We start from the raw sequence: 13,888 nt of genomic DNA, 5'->3' as shown, positions 1-13,888 counted from the left end.
CCTGTGTGCTGACCACAGAATTCTGGAGTCCTCTGCCACAGTGTGAATCGAACTATTCCCAAGCAAAAACAAGGTCCCCACATCCCTGCTCCCACAGCAAGTCCAGCTGCTAGCCTCTTGTTTTCCCTGAACACAATTTTCTTGCCCACGTCAATGCAAAGTCCCTCAAGACTTTGCTGGCCAGAGCCTATACCCTCTGGGGCTGCAGCAGAGGGGCCCCACTTAGGATGCTCATGGCACTAGAGTCTGGGTGTCAGCTCTGCCACCTCTCCAGTTAGCCCAGAGAGGCCCTGTTCAGGCCCAGCGAAGGGGACCCAGAAGGAAGCAAGGCTCAGAGTGAAGGACACGGATGCTGCCATGGAGACCAGGGTGGAAGGAGGAGACAGGTGCAAGGGTAGCCCCAAGGACAGCTACAAACGCTACCGAACACCAGGTACCAAGTGAAGCTTCAACAATCCTTTATTAGCAACTCTGCGCAGGATTAACTCAGCCAGCACTAACAAGATCAGGGATGGAAGTACACACTCAAGATGGCCTCTTATAAAAGGATTGAAAAAGTATCTTCCTGCTTAAGCATATTCGTTAAAAAAAATTATAAAAAAATAGAAGAAAACTTCCAGTGTTGTAGAAAACATAGCCAAGTGACTTCAGCCCATAAAAATACAGCATGTGGCAGTCGCTGCTGCCTTAAAAAAAGAAACAAAACTTCAAGTCAGGATATCTGGAGGAAAACACCTCCGCCCGGTTAAAAGAACACCCCAGAAACCCCTTCCTCCCCAACTTTCGCATTTAACTTCTACCACTTCCTCAAGACACACTCAAGTTAAACAGAACCAACCAGAACCTGACGCCTTCTCTCAGCCCCCGAGTGCCAAGGCTCACCCAGCGAGGACACCTTCACAATCATCCTCACCAGAGGACTGAGGGCTCCCTGAAAGATCAGGGGGACAGCACATCTGGCAGAGACCAGGCCCAGGGGGTCTTCCCAAGCGACATCTGGCAAGGTGAGCTGACCTAACAGGTAAACAGCAGCGGCAGGCAGCAAACTACCAGCTCTATCAAAAAGGTGCTCCTGGCCTGCCAGCGGCCGCGCAGGAAGAGAGCACCAGGGCACCGTCGATCTCCCACATCCACAGTCAGGCCTGCCTCAGTTCACATCTTCAACTGAGCGAGTGCAGAGAAAGACACTGGGCCCAAGGGCAGCCCCTGCCATGTCCACAGCACTTAAGTTCCGATGTGACTTGGTTACAGATGGATCAAATCAACAGCAGCTTCTTGTGACCCACGAATTCAACTCCAGGTCACAGCGCCTTCCAGTCGATGGGCTTCTTGCCAGACTTGCGCAGCAACTCATTCGTCTTAGAAAAATGCCTGCACCCGAAGAACCCTCGATGCACTGACAAGGGAGACGGATGAGCCGTCTGCAGGATGTGGTGCCGCTTCTGCAAAGACAAAACAAGCTGACAGGCTTGGGGCTTTCGGAAAAAAACAGCAGCTGCCCTGAGGCAGGAGCACAATTCCCGGTGGTAACCAAACTCAAGGCCTTTGGTGGGTTCATCCACAAAGCACCTGCCAGGGCAGGGTCAGCCTTCAGTCTGCTGGGGGCCACTCAATTCTCAGGTGCTGAGACTTTGTATCCAGCCATTCCACTGCAGACTGCCACCAGGACTCAGACAGACAGCCACACACTGAGAAGGCGGCCCACTCTGCACGGGTTCCATCAACCCAAGCCACACGTAGGTCCAGTGCCTAAAAGCCGCTCAGCCTCTTCCTGAAGTTTTTGACAACACCTCAAAGGTACTAGAACATGGCCCAGCTAACACAGTGATCAGTGACACGCTGTCGTTTTATCAAGAAGGGGAGGGACAGGGTAAAACAACAAATGCATTAACACTTTTTCTGGAAAACTCTAAGACGCTACTTGCAGAATTGCTTTCAGGAAAAGCAGGAATGGATACTGCCTTTCCAGCTATCTCTATTTGCTGTAGGAATCACCATCTCATCGCAGTCTATTGGAAGTACCCTCGTACTATATTAATAATGCTAGAGTCCTTGCCTTGAGCGCTCCAGGATCCCATGTGGGCACCAGTTCGTATCCCGACTGCTCCACTTCCTATCCAGTCCCTGCCTTTGCCCTGGGAGGGCAGGGATGGCCCAAAGCCTTGGGACTCTGTGTCCTTATGAGGCCTGGGAGAGGCTCCTGGTTTCAGATTGGTTCAGCTCCAGTGGTTGAAGTCGCTTGGGGAGTGAACTAGTGGACAGAGGATCTTTCTCTCTGTATCTCCTCTGTGATCAATAACTCTTAATTATTATAAAAGAAAACAGCAGAGCCTGTCGAGTGTCTGGGCTGCTGCCATCCATGAGGGAGACCTGGATGGAGCTCCTGGTTCTGGCCTGGTTCACCCCTAACCATGGAGAAATCAACAGTGGACCAGTGGACAGAAGATCTCTCTTACCACCTCTCTCTGTAACTCTGTGTTTCAAATAATCTGACTCCCAAATAAATTTAAAAACAAACAAGCAATACTGTTGACACAGTGACTCAAGGCTAATCTTCTGCCTATACGTGCTGGCATCCCATAATCCCATATGGATGGAGGTTTGTGACCCGACTGTTCCACTTCCCATCCAGATCCCTGCACCTGCATGCGAAGCCCAGAAGTAGCTCCTGGCTTCAGATCCGCTGAGCTCTGGCTGTTGCTGCCATTTGGGGAGTGAACCAGTAGACAGAGATCTTTTTATGTCTCTCAATCTCTGTAAATTTGCCTTTCAATAAAAGTGAAACCTTAAAAATGCAGAGCCGGGAGCTGGGTCACCAAGGTTCAAGTCCACTCAGCAGTTGTCATCCACTTGTGGTGTGAGACTTACAGGTGACAGATCCCCAGGAAGGGCCAGTGAGGGTACTGAGCAGCCACGGGTGCTCAGCGCTGGCAAAGCAGCCTTGGCTCGTGTGAACCCAGGTCCTCCGGGAAGCCCCAGGGAGCTGCCAGCTCTGAGCAGAGAGGACTCAGCTGTGCGAGGAGACAGCAGCAGGGCACCAAGAAAAGGTCCAGAGGCTTGGTCAGCTTGCAGCTCACAGTGAACAGAGTGGAGTCCTGGCAGAGGCCAGCTGCAACCATCATCCTCACTGGCTCGATGCCAACACGGCGGCCTCTCACGGAAGCAGTACATGACTCACCCGAGTAAGATTAAATGAGGTCCAACGCAAGGCAAAGGTAGTCGGGGGGTGGTGTGAGACAGACAGGAAAGAATGCAGACATGGACAGATGGTGCAGGGAGGACAGGAGGGGAGCAGCTGTCAGGGACAGCGTCTGCTGGGCAGACTGGCCGGTGTTGTCACTGGGTGTGGAGGAGCAGTGCCATGCGGGATAGCAGAGGAAGGGTGACTTGACTGTGGTATGCTCCTGGGCCCCAGCAGGAGGTGCTGTGTGGGTTTCCGCTCAGGACCAAAGGCAGCGGGTGAGACGGATGGAGTAAACCAGCCGGGAGCATCTCCAACTCTCACTTTCAAGTGAACAAATGAATCTGAAGAAACCCCTTTGAAGCACACTTCTTACCTACTTAGACAACCAGATCCTAGCTCCTGGGGGTCAGCCCTTAGGTGGCCTTCTAAATAGATAACTGTTTTAAATAATTCATAAAAGACATACCACAGAGAGCTTAGAAAAATTTCAAGAGTGCTACAGACAAACGTACCCTGTCGATGGCACTGCCCTTCTTCTGGGCGTAGGAGCCCCAGAGCAGGAAGACGAGGCCGCTGGAGTTCTGGTTCAGCCAGGCCACCACGGCGTCAGTGAACTCTTCCCATCCCCTCTCCTTATGGGAGTTGGCCTGATGGGCGCGCACCGTGAGCACAGCGTTGAGGAGCAGCACGCCTGTCAACACACGGTGAAGAGATGCAGTGAAAGCAGGTTCCAACACAGCAGCCTGCGTGCACTCAGTGACACAAACAAACCCTGAGACCACTGCCTGCTGGGATTCTGCACAGCTGAATGACAGCAGCAGGTACACCCAATGGGGACCTCAGGCAAGAAAAGTAGAGGGCATTTTAATCTCTGCCTCTTTGGCATCTTTCAGTTTGCTGTACTAAGCATGGGTCATATCCATCACCAAAATCACTTTAAAAAATACCCTAATGGGGAGTTAGCGCTGTGGCATGGCTGGTAAAGCTGCCACCCGTAGTGCTGGCATTCAATATAGTCACCAGTTAAGACTCCTGGCTATTCTACTTCTAATCCAGCTTCCCCGCTTATGGCCTGGGGAAGCAGCTGCATGAGAGACTCGCAACAGGCTCCTGGCTTCAGATGGGCTCGGCTCGGGCCATTAGGGCCATTAGGGAAGTGAACCAGCAGATGGGAGACCCCACGTCCTTCCCTGAGTCTGGTTAAATCAGCCCTAGGCTTAGAGCTCTCACCGGCAGACAGCAAGGGCTGCCATGCTCCAACACATTCAGCAGCCTCGGCTTTACCTTGTTTGGCCCATCCGGACAGATCGCCATGGCCAGGATGCACAAAGCCTTCGATGTCTGTGGACAGCTCTTTATAGATGTTTTCCAAACTGAAAGCAAGTCAGAAGAAACAGAACCTTAGTAACTGTGATCTTGAGAGTTCTGCGGTGTGCTTCCCAAGGTGTGTGTGATGGCCAGCCCTCTACATGACAGGAGAACAGGCCACCAGCTGTAAGCATCTTGCCAGTTCCACCAGCCAAAGCCCAGTCCTGCCTATGCCTAAGGAACAGCAAGCACTTTGGAACACCAAGTTCATCACCCACCTCCTCACTGAGGCTTACGGTTTTCTATCTTTATAGATTTTAGATCTATAAAGAAACTTCAAAAAGTTCATGGAGGGCCTGGTGCAGTAGCTTAGTGGCTAAAGTTCTCGCCTTGCACACACTGGGATCCCTTATGGGCACCAGTTGATGTCGTGGCTACTCCACTTCCCATCCAGCTCCCTGCTTGTGGCCTGGGAAAACAGCAGAGGACGGCCCAAGGCCTTGGGATCCTGCATCTGTGTAGGAAACCCAGAAGAGGCTTCAGATCAGCTCAGCTCTGGCTGTTGCAGCCACTTGGTTAGTGAACCAGTGGATGGAGGATCTTTCTGTCTCTCCTTTTTGTATATCTGACTTTCCAATAAAAATGAATGAATCTTAAAACAAAAACAAAACAAAACTCACGGAAAAATGGAATTTAAAAAATCACACCAATTCTCCATAAAGCTGTTAAGGACCCTTTACATTTATCCACCTGCATATACCATTACATAAAATCCTTCCAGCCAGTGGTTCTTCATCAGGGGTAATTTTCTCTATCATTCCCCAACATCCCACAGTGCACGATGCCAAACGATCCAGACCTCCACGCCAGCAGCGCCCACACTGAGAAATCCTGCGCAGAAGGCAAATGCCAGTCCTGTCCCCCACCCCCGGCACACCTGGAACATGCAGAGAACACATCTGCATGCAATCACTTCTGTAGGCAGCCGTACCTGGGCGGAGGCGGGACAGGCCTCTGGACGCTGAAGCACAGCCCGTGCGCTTGGTTGGGTCCATGATATGGATCCTGTCCCAGGATGACAACCTTCACCTGTAACACGGAGCACAGGGAACACCACACTGCAGTGTACGCAGTGCCATGCCACACTGGCTGACCAGTAACCTGCAGGACGGCACAGGGGGAGGGGGAGCCTCCCTTTGGACCCAACTGAGAACCCCAAGCAGTAACTGATGCTCCATTAACCTCCGTCCCATGGTCCTGATGTCAGCCCACCCCTTTCCTTGACAGGTCTTTGAAACAAAACAATCTCTGGGGGCAGGACTGTGTTGTACCACACAAAATTAAGCTGTTGCCTTGTGAGGTTACCACTAGCATGCAAGTTCAAGTCCTGGCTGCCCACTTCTCATCCAACTCCCTGCTAACAGTCTGGGAAAACAGCTGAGGGTGGCCCAAGATCTTGGGAACCTGCAGCCATGTGGAAGACCCAGAAAGAAACCCCTGGCTCCCAGCTTTGGCCTGGCTTAGCCCTACCTAATTCTATTATTTGGGGAGTGAATCAGTAGATGGAATATCTTCTCTCTGTAAATAACTCTTTCAAAAATAATGAACACGGTCCAGTGGGGTGTGGGGTGGCGAGGCCCTATTTAAGAGGTGTCTTCAAGTGCTAAGTAACAAACAAGCCTTGGAGAAGGAGGTCTGAGAGGTGACCAATTCAGAGGCTTGAGCAGGGCCAAGGCAGGCCAGAGGGCATGGACGTGGAGGTGCCAGCTCCACACGGGAGGCACGCTGCCACCAGCTGCTCCAGGCCTGCGCTTGTGCAGCACGGCTGAAGGCTCCAGTGCTGCCATGAGGTTGGTTCCAGAACTATGGAAAGCACGAGCTACGAGGACAGACACAAGGTGCATGGGCCTAAGTCCTCCCTCTGTGCTGCATGAATGAACTCAGGTCTCTCTTCTTCTGCTGGATTCAGGACAGACAACACAGTTCTGGGATCCCTCCCCCTGATAAACTTTGTCCCCAGCCTGTACTCACATCTCGTATGTCACACATCTGGGTCCATGTGAAGACTTGGTGTGGGGGTGGGTAAACAGTGTAACGCTTCCTCTCTTCCGTAACAAATCCCATGAGCTGATTTTTAAAGATAAAAATTTGAACTAAGCATCAGATTCCCACTGGCATCCAGACAACTCCAGAGGAAAGCTTCTACTGCCAGTGCCTAGAGGTCCCAGCTAGCTCCTGTCTTGAGTTTTACATCCCAGCTTCCTAAAGACCACCAGCCACCCCTGTTCCCCACCCTTACTCTCTCTCCCAGGTTTGGGTCAACGTTGGGTTTCCAGCCACCAACTCCCCTCCCTTCTTTTAAGAGGCCAGGCCAGGTTTCACTTCCCTCCGGCTGCTGGCTTGGCCACGCCTAGCTGTCCTGCATAGCAAATTTGCTGCATTTGACCGGTCAAGGCCTTCCAGTCCCAACCTGGACCCACACAAGCAAATGCAATGCCAACAGCCTGCCCTGCCTGCACCCCTTTTGCAGGCAAAAGGAGTTCGGGAAGAGAATGAAGAGCAATCCAAAAAGGGGAGCTGGACGTGGCCTTGCTGGATTAACAATACTGGGGGGGGGTCCCGGAGTGTCCCGGGGTCCCCCGCGCGCGGCCTGCCGTTTCATCCCCGCCAAAGCCTCACCTTGATAAAGTACGGCTTCCCGAACTCTCCACACAGCTGCTTCTTCCAGCTCTCCCCAAAGCCCGCCGGCACGTTGCGGGCCGCGAGCCGGAGCAGGGCCGCGGCCTTGTTCTTCTGGATGCGGACCAGCTGCTCGGGGCTCAGGGGCGACGAGGGCGGCGTGCCGGGCTCGTTCTCTCCCGCCCGGACCTTCTTGGCGGGGTTCGCCTGCGAAGGGTCCCCAGGATGGCTGGTCACCAGCTGCAGGCGACCCTGCCAGGACGGCGCCCGCAGCTGCCGGCGCCAGGCCAGCGGCCAGCGGCAGAAGACACCCATGGAGCAAAGACAGGGCCCGGGGCTCAGGAAACTTTGGGGCGTCTGGTGCTTCAGCCGGCCGGGGAAGGCCAATTCGCGGGGTTACGGAGCCTGCACCCAGCCGCCCCGCCCCCGCCGGAGCCGCCACAGGTGTCCGTCCCCATGCGGCCTTTTCGCGGCAAAAACCTCCCCTCCCGGGAATCCCGCCTCCCGCTCCCTCTGATTGGACACACGAGTCGCGCGGGGCGTGCTAGCGACGCGCCGATTGGCTCGCGGGGCTCAGAGGCTCGTCCTCATTGGCCGGCCCCTAAGCATGGCGGATGCTGGAGGACTGAGGCGGCTGTTTTGAACACGTGGAGGCTGCGCAGGAGTCGGGGCCCCCGGTTTCCCCAGGTTAGCGGCGCGCTCCTGCGTCCCCTCGGTCCCACGGGGCTCCCACCGTCCTCTCCCTCCCTGACCCTCGCTCCCGGCCCTCCGTCGCGCCTCACCGCCGCATGTCCGTTCTCCTCAGCGGCAGCCGCCAAGCCGGTCCCCGGGGCGGCCGGCTCGGGGCTGGGCTCGCGTCGCTTGCTGACGGGGCCCGGGGAGAAGAAGGAGTGGAGGGTCTTCTGGCCGATCATCCCGAAGCTAACGAGGCAGCGAACGCGCGCTGCCCGGGAACCCGCTCGTCTGGTGCCCGCCGCGACTGTCCGAAATTTGGCGCCAAAGGCTTGCGCATGCTCCGAGCGGGGGGCTTAATGGGGCGGGGGTGGGCTGGAGGGCTCAGTGCGCATGTGCAGGGCGCAGCTGCACCAGGTGCCTGGGGCGGGGGAGGGTGGGCTCCCTGCTGGCTCCCCTGATTCGCTGTGTCCTCCGTCTGCCCGCGAATCCTTCCCGCCCCGGGGGACTGGGAGGGTGATGGGTGGGACAGGAACGAGCTTTGCAATGCTGCCGGTTGAGCCTTTTATAGACGTTAGTGGTACCGACTGCAAACGAAGGTTTTAAACGCCGTCATTTTGCCCAACCGGCAGGCTTGGGGAGACTGTAGCTGAGGTCACCCCAAACCACACACGCTCCGAAAGGCACACCAAGTACCTACTCGCACCCCCAAGCTTGAGCTCTTCAGGAGAGATCTCTTTGCAATGTAAATAGTGACCTTTTGGAAGTGCAAATTGCATCCAAACAACCTCCAGGTCAAAACCTTTTCGTTTTTTTTTTTTTTTCCTAAGGTTTATTTTTTTATTGTTCAGGCAGATTTAAAGAGTGGCTGAGAGCTTTTCTGTCTGCTGACTCACCCCTCATACAGTTGCAGTGGCCGGAGCTGAGCTGATCCGGCGTCAGGAGCATCTTCCGGGGTCTCCCATGTGGGTGCAGGGTCTCAAGGCTTTGAACCACCCTTCCTTGCGCTTCCAGGTCATAAACTGAGAGCTGGATGGATGGGAAGTGGAGCAGCCGGGACTAGAACAAATGCCCACACTTATGACAGGCTGGCAACACAGAGTGAAGGATTAGCCAATTGAGCCACTTCACTGGCCTTAAACATTTTCTAAAGTGACTTCCACGTAGGATTCTAGAAAAAAAAAAGTTCATGTCAAGGGGATTGAGCTTGCAGTCAGCTGAGGCGTGGGAAGGGGAAGAGGTTGAGGGGTGTGGAATTACAGGTTCCGCGTGCTTACAAAGGAGCTGGAGCCCCGGTCCATGGCACAGTAGGTTGGCTGTGGTTTACAACTTCAACAGGTGACAACTGTTTTCATTTATTTGAAAGACAGAGTGAGATGGTTTGCCCCTCAAACACCCACACACAGCCACTGAGTTCACTCCCCCAGCTGCGTGCAGCAGCCAAAGTCAGGAGCCAGGATGGCCGCGTGGATGGCAGAGACTGTCTTGTAATGCCTTGCCAGGCACGTTAGGGGGAAGCTGGGTCAGAAACAGCATAGAGAGAGCGTGAGCAGGTGATCCAATAGGGAATACCAGCATTGCAAGCCACAGCCAAACCCCACTGCGCTGCAACCCAGGCCTGGAATGTGTGAAAGGCAGCGACAGGACTGAGGGATCCCATCCAGTGACTCCCCCAAATTCCCATGAAAGTGGGGGTGTGCTGGGGCTGGACTTGGGTTCAGGAACTCCACCCAGGACCTGCTAGGGACCCCCTAGCACTTGAGCCAACACACGTGCTGTCTCCCAGGGTGCACATTAGCAGGAATGCGAAGGTCAGGACCCACAGCCAGGAACCCAGGTCCCAACCGCAAGGTCCCAGAACCTAATACGGTTAACTTAGAGCTCAAATAAGCCCCGACTTGCTTGCAAGGCGAGGCATTCGCCACCAGGGGCCGCCAGGAGGCCGCCTGCGGCTTGTTTTGCAAATGACCTGCTTTTCCCTTCCCTTCCCGGCGGGCCCTATGCGGAAGCGAGCTGCGAGCTGCGGCCCCGGGTGAGTGTCCTCCCCTCCCTGCTGTCGCGAGCTGCAGGCGTGACGGTTTCATTCTCCCTGCGCCCTTTACTCATCCCTAGTTCAATGCAGGTGTAGCAGACACACAGAGACCCCGCTCTTCTGGGGGACTTCAGTTGTATCTCCCTGCCTCTCTGGGTGTGAGAGTTAGGGTGCCTGGTGCACCAGCTAAGAAGCTGCATGGTAGGACCCATCCCCACTACCCTGCCCCTCCCGCGTTTCCCACATCAGAGTCCCTGGGTTCCATACCCCACCCCCTCAGCTCCCGACTCCAGCTCCCTGCTACTTGCTCAGGACTTGGGTCCTTGCCAGGGGAAGTGGGGAGACCTGGGTAAAGCTCCGGCTTTGGCTCTTGTGGCCATTTGGGGAGTGCATCCACACGGTTGAGGACTGTGAGTCACAATTGCTTTTTTCTCTCTCTCTTTGTTATGGAATGAGGGTTTGAATCATAGGTTTCAAATTTGTGGCATGTAAATTCCCAGGGAGGAGTTCTTTACAGAGTCAGGTGCCTGGGCGCCAAGTGCAGGCCAGCTATCAGACTCTGATGCGTTGCCAGGATGGGAGAGCCTGGAGCAGGGCATCTCAAAGGCTCTTCCAGCTTTCTAAGGCCCTCTACTTCTTTTGTGAGATGTGCTTTTACACTTTAAATATTTGTTTATTTTTATTGGAAAGGTAGATTTAGAGAGAAGGAGAGACAGAATGGTCTTCCAGCTGCTGCTTCTTTCCCCAAGTGGCTGCAGCAGCCAGAGCTGAGCCCATCCAAAGCCAGGAGCTTCTTCCAGGCCTTCCACGTGGGAACAGGGTCCCAAGGCTTTAGGCCATCCTCTGCTACTTTCCCAAACCATAAGCAGGGAACTGGATGGGAAATGAAATGGCTGGGACACGAACCTGCACCCATTTGGGATCCTGGCGCTTGCAGGGAGGAGCATTAGCCAACTGAGCCATCATGCCAGGTCCCGGTTTTATACTTCAACTGGAAACCTGAAAAGGGAGAGTAGTTGTTAAAATGAGTCTGCTTGGGCGAACAAATGTTTGGGTCGGGGACAGCCTGGGCAATCTCTCTTGTTGCCTTCTTTCTTGTAAGGAGATGAGATGGACAGATTCCTGGTGAAGAGGGCTCCAGGTAGCCTTCCAGGAAATGAAGAGGAGGAAGAGGAAGAGCAGACCGGAGGAGAGCCAGACATGGACAGAGGAAGCAAGAGGAAGAGGCCCAGGAGAGAGTCCCCCAGCAGTGTAGCCCCCCTGGCAGCCCCAGGCTGGCAGCACATCCGGGCCGAGGGTCTAGACTGCGATTACATGGTCCTGTTTGGCAAAGCCGAGGCGGATAACATTCTCCGGGAGCTGGAGAAGGAAGTGGAATATTTCACAGGTAAGCAGAGGGCCGTGTGCGTGTGTGTTCCATAAAGATAGTGAGCTTGCGTTTGGAGAATTCAGGCTCAGCAGCCAGGTGGGACTGGCTCGCTGCCACAGTCATCACACACACAGACGCTCCCTGGATGCCGTTGAGGTTCCGGGGTTTGGGACTAGAATCGCTGGAGGGAGTCACACTTGGCCACCCTGGAGAGTCACCTAGAAAACAGAAGCAACCCACAGCCGTGCTGGACTCGGAGACCAGCTGAAGTAGAACACAGGGTTCTGAAATTCATGCATGTGAAGGAAAAAGCTCATGAAGAATGAGCATTATGAAAAAAAAACATGCAAGGATTTCAATTTTTTTGTACCAAGGAAAGTTCTTAATTCCATCTCCCATAAACTTTTTGAATTTTCCTTGTAGTTATGGGTGCAGCCTGCAGAGAAAGAGGAAGGGAGGCAGACATAGAGAATCTTCCAGCCACAGATTCACTTCCCAGATGCCCACAACAGTCAGGAATATCACCTGGGTCTCCCATGTGTGTGGCAGAAATGCCCAGCTCCTGCCTTTGGCCTAGTCCAGCTCTAGCCATTGTGGCCACTGGAGAATGAGTCAGTGGATGGAAGATCTCTCTGTCACTCTGTCTTTTAAATAAATCAACCTTCAAGAACTTGGCCCATCCTCTGCTGCAGCTCAGGTACATCAGCAGGAAGCCGGGTCGGAAGGGTCGAGTAGGTGGGATTTAGCTGTACTGTGTGCAGAATTGTACCTCCTAACTGTACTACTACTGTGGTCAGGACAATAAAATGATGGAATGTAAGAAAGTGGGTACAAGCCCAGGTTTCTATGAGGGGACAAGTCTCCCTATCCAGAAATGAACATACAAGGGCAACCACTGTGACTTCTGGGATGGGGGGTCTTCACCTATCAGATATTCCTTATTGTAATAGGGCTGGCTGGCTGGCTGGCTGGCTGAGGGGACAGGGTCATTGTGGCTTACGGTTTTGGAGGACCTGGGGGCATCTGGGGGCCAGATCCTATTCAAGAGCCGTAGCAGGGTCCCCTGGCAGAACCCTGGCGAGTGTGGTGTCTGTGCTGCCCCGCTCAGAGCACTCACCCACCGGGATCTTTGGGGGTGTAAAACAGCTTGTTCTATCCACACAGGTGCACTGGCCAGGGTGCAGGTGTTTGGGAAGTGGCACAGCGTGCCCAGGAAGCAGGTGACATATGGCGATGCGGGACTCACGTACACCTTCTCGGGCCTCACACTGTCCCCACGGCCCTGGATCCCCATCCTCGAACGTGTCCGGGACCGCGTGTCTGAGGTGACGGGACACACCTTCAACTTCGTGCTCATCAACAGGTGACAACTCCCTGCTCCGTCCCCTCCTGCCTCAGCGTGTTGTGTATGTTGGACGGGGGACACTCCAGTGCACCTGACAAGGACAGGAACATGACACAGTGCAAGCAGAGTTGGGCCCCTGTGGGACAGTAGGAAGTGACGAAGACAGTTCTGAGTGGCCCAAGATGAATCACTTGGTCTCATCTGCCTGCGAGTGGCCGACAGCCAGGGTTTTGGGGTGCAGGATGGGGTTTTGGGGGTGGCTCCTTTCCTGATACTCAGGCTGGATATGGGAGTAGGGGGCCCCCACTGTGGGTAGCAGGGTATTGAGCACTATGCTGGTGGCACTCATACCCACAGTGTCCTAGCAACTGAAACTATCTCCTGGGGGCAGAGCCAGCCCAGGAGGAAGTGCCCCGGACTGATGACGACGGGAACAGTGAGCAGCAGAACGCCCAGGGCAGGCAGCCAAGACAGTGAATCTACATGGCCCTTGGGCAGCTGGCAGGGACCAGGCAGGGCTTGGGACACATTTTCCTGTATGGAGACAGAGAGAGCATTAGTGTGACAGTGGAGACCAAACGGGGTAACTGCGAGACTGGGGGCTGCCTCGGCCTTGGCTGCTCGGTTGCTGGTGATGAGGTGCACACTGGGAGAGGGAGATGCTTGAGGAGCTGCTGTCCTGAGGCAGCCTCATCTCCCCACTTGAAGGTACAAAGATGGCTGTGACCACATTGGGGAGCACCGTGATGACGAGAGGGAACTGGCCGCCGGAAGCCCCATCGCCTCCGTCTCCTTTGGGGCCTGCAGGGACTTTGTCTTCCGTCATAAGGACTCCCGGGGCAGGAGCCCTGCCCGGCAGGTGGCAGCAGTGCGGCTGTCGCTGGCACATGGGAGCCTGCTCCTGATGAAGCCCCCAACCAACACGCACTGGTACCACAGCCTTCCCGTGCGCAAGAAGGTGCTGGCTCCGCGGGTCAATCTGACGTTTCGGAAAATCGTGCCTGCTAAGAGATAAAAAAGGTTTGCCACCGGTTGGTCGGTATGCTTACTTTCCCTTTCCACTTTTGGGACCTGGGGGTGCTGACAGGGAATACAGGCAAGGTTTCATCAAAACCATTGACCTGGTCTCTGTAGGATTCAGAAAGAGGATGTTATAATAAAATCATGTTTCAGTAATCAAAAGACGACAGCTGACCTTTTTTCTAACAAAATGGTTCTTTATTGCCATAATACACAGCAGATACAAAAGTACCATTAGCAAATACATAAATCAGCAGTTATTATGGCATAGCTATGGGA

At 54.4% G+C, this 13,888-nt stretch overlaps 2 protein-coding genes across 2 annotated transcripts; one reads left to right on the top strand and one right to left on the bottom strand.

The window, feature by feature from the left end:
- Positions 1–441: 441 nt before the first annotated feature.
- UNG (uracil DNA glycosylase) lies at positions 442–8,123 on the bottom strand. The gene is made up of 7 exons (XM_041003640.1): positions 7,954–8,123; positions 7,172–7,378; positions 6,524–6,619; positions 5,484–5,581; positions 4,469–4,557; positions 3,697–3,875; positions 442–1,442 (listed from the first exon to the last, which is right to left on the bottom strand). Exons 1-7 carry the CDS (start codon positions 8,083–8,085, stop codon positions 1,302–1,304), a joined length of 942 nt encoding a protein of 313 aa, XP_040859574.1. The 5' UTR covers positions 8,086–8,123; the 3' UTR covers positions 442–1,301.
- A 2,848-nt stretch (positions 8,124–10,971) lies between these two features.
- ALKBH2 (alkB homolog 2, alpha-ketoglutarate dependent dioxygenase) lies at positions 10,972–13,805 on the top strand. The gene is made up of 3 exons (XM_041003786.1): positions 10,972–11,262; positions 12,409–12,607; positions 13,298–13,805. Exons 1-3 carry the CDS (start codon positions 10,986–10,988, stop codon positions 13,602–13,604), a joined length of 783 nt encoding a protein of 260 aa, XP_040859720.1. The 5' UTR covers positions 10,972–10,985; the 3' UTR covers positions 13,605–13,805.
- The last annotated feature ends 83 nt before the right edge of the window (positions 13,806–13,888 follow it).

Source organism: Ochotona curzoniae, unplaced genomic scaffold, assembly GCF_017591425.1.
Source record: "Ochotona curzoniae isolate NIBS_2020 unplaced genomic scaffold, NIBS_Ocur_1.0 scaffold_274, whole genome shotgun sequence".
Taxonomy (NCBI): Eukaryota; Metazoa; Chordata; class Mammalia; order Lagomorpha; family Ochotonidae; genus Ochotona; species Ochotona curzoniae.
The sequence above is the reverse complement of the archived record's forward strand: the minus strand, read 5'-3'. Positions and strand labels throughout refer to the sequence as shown.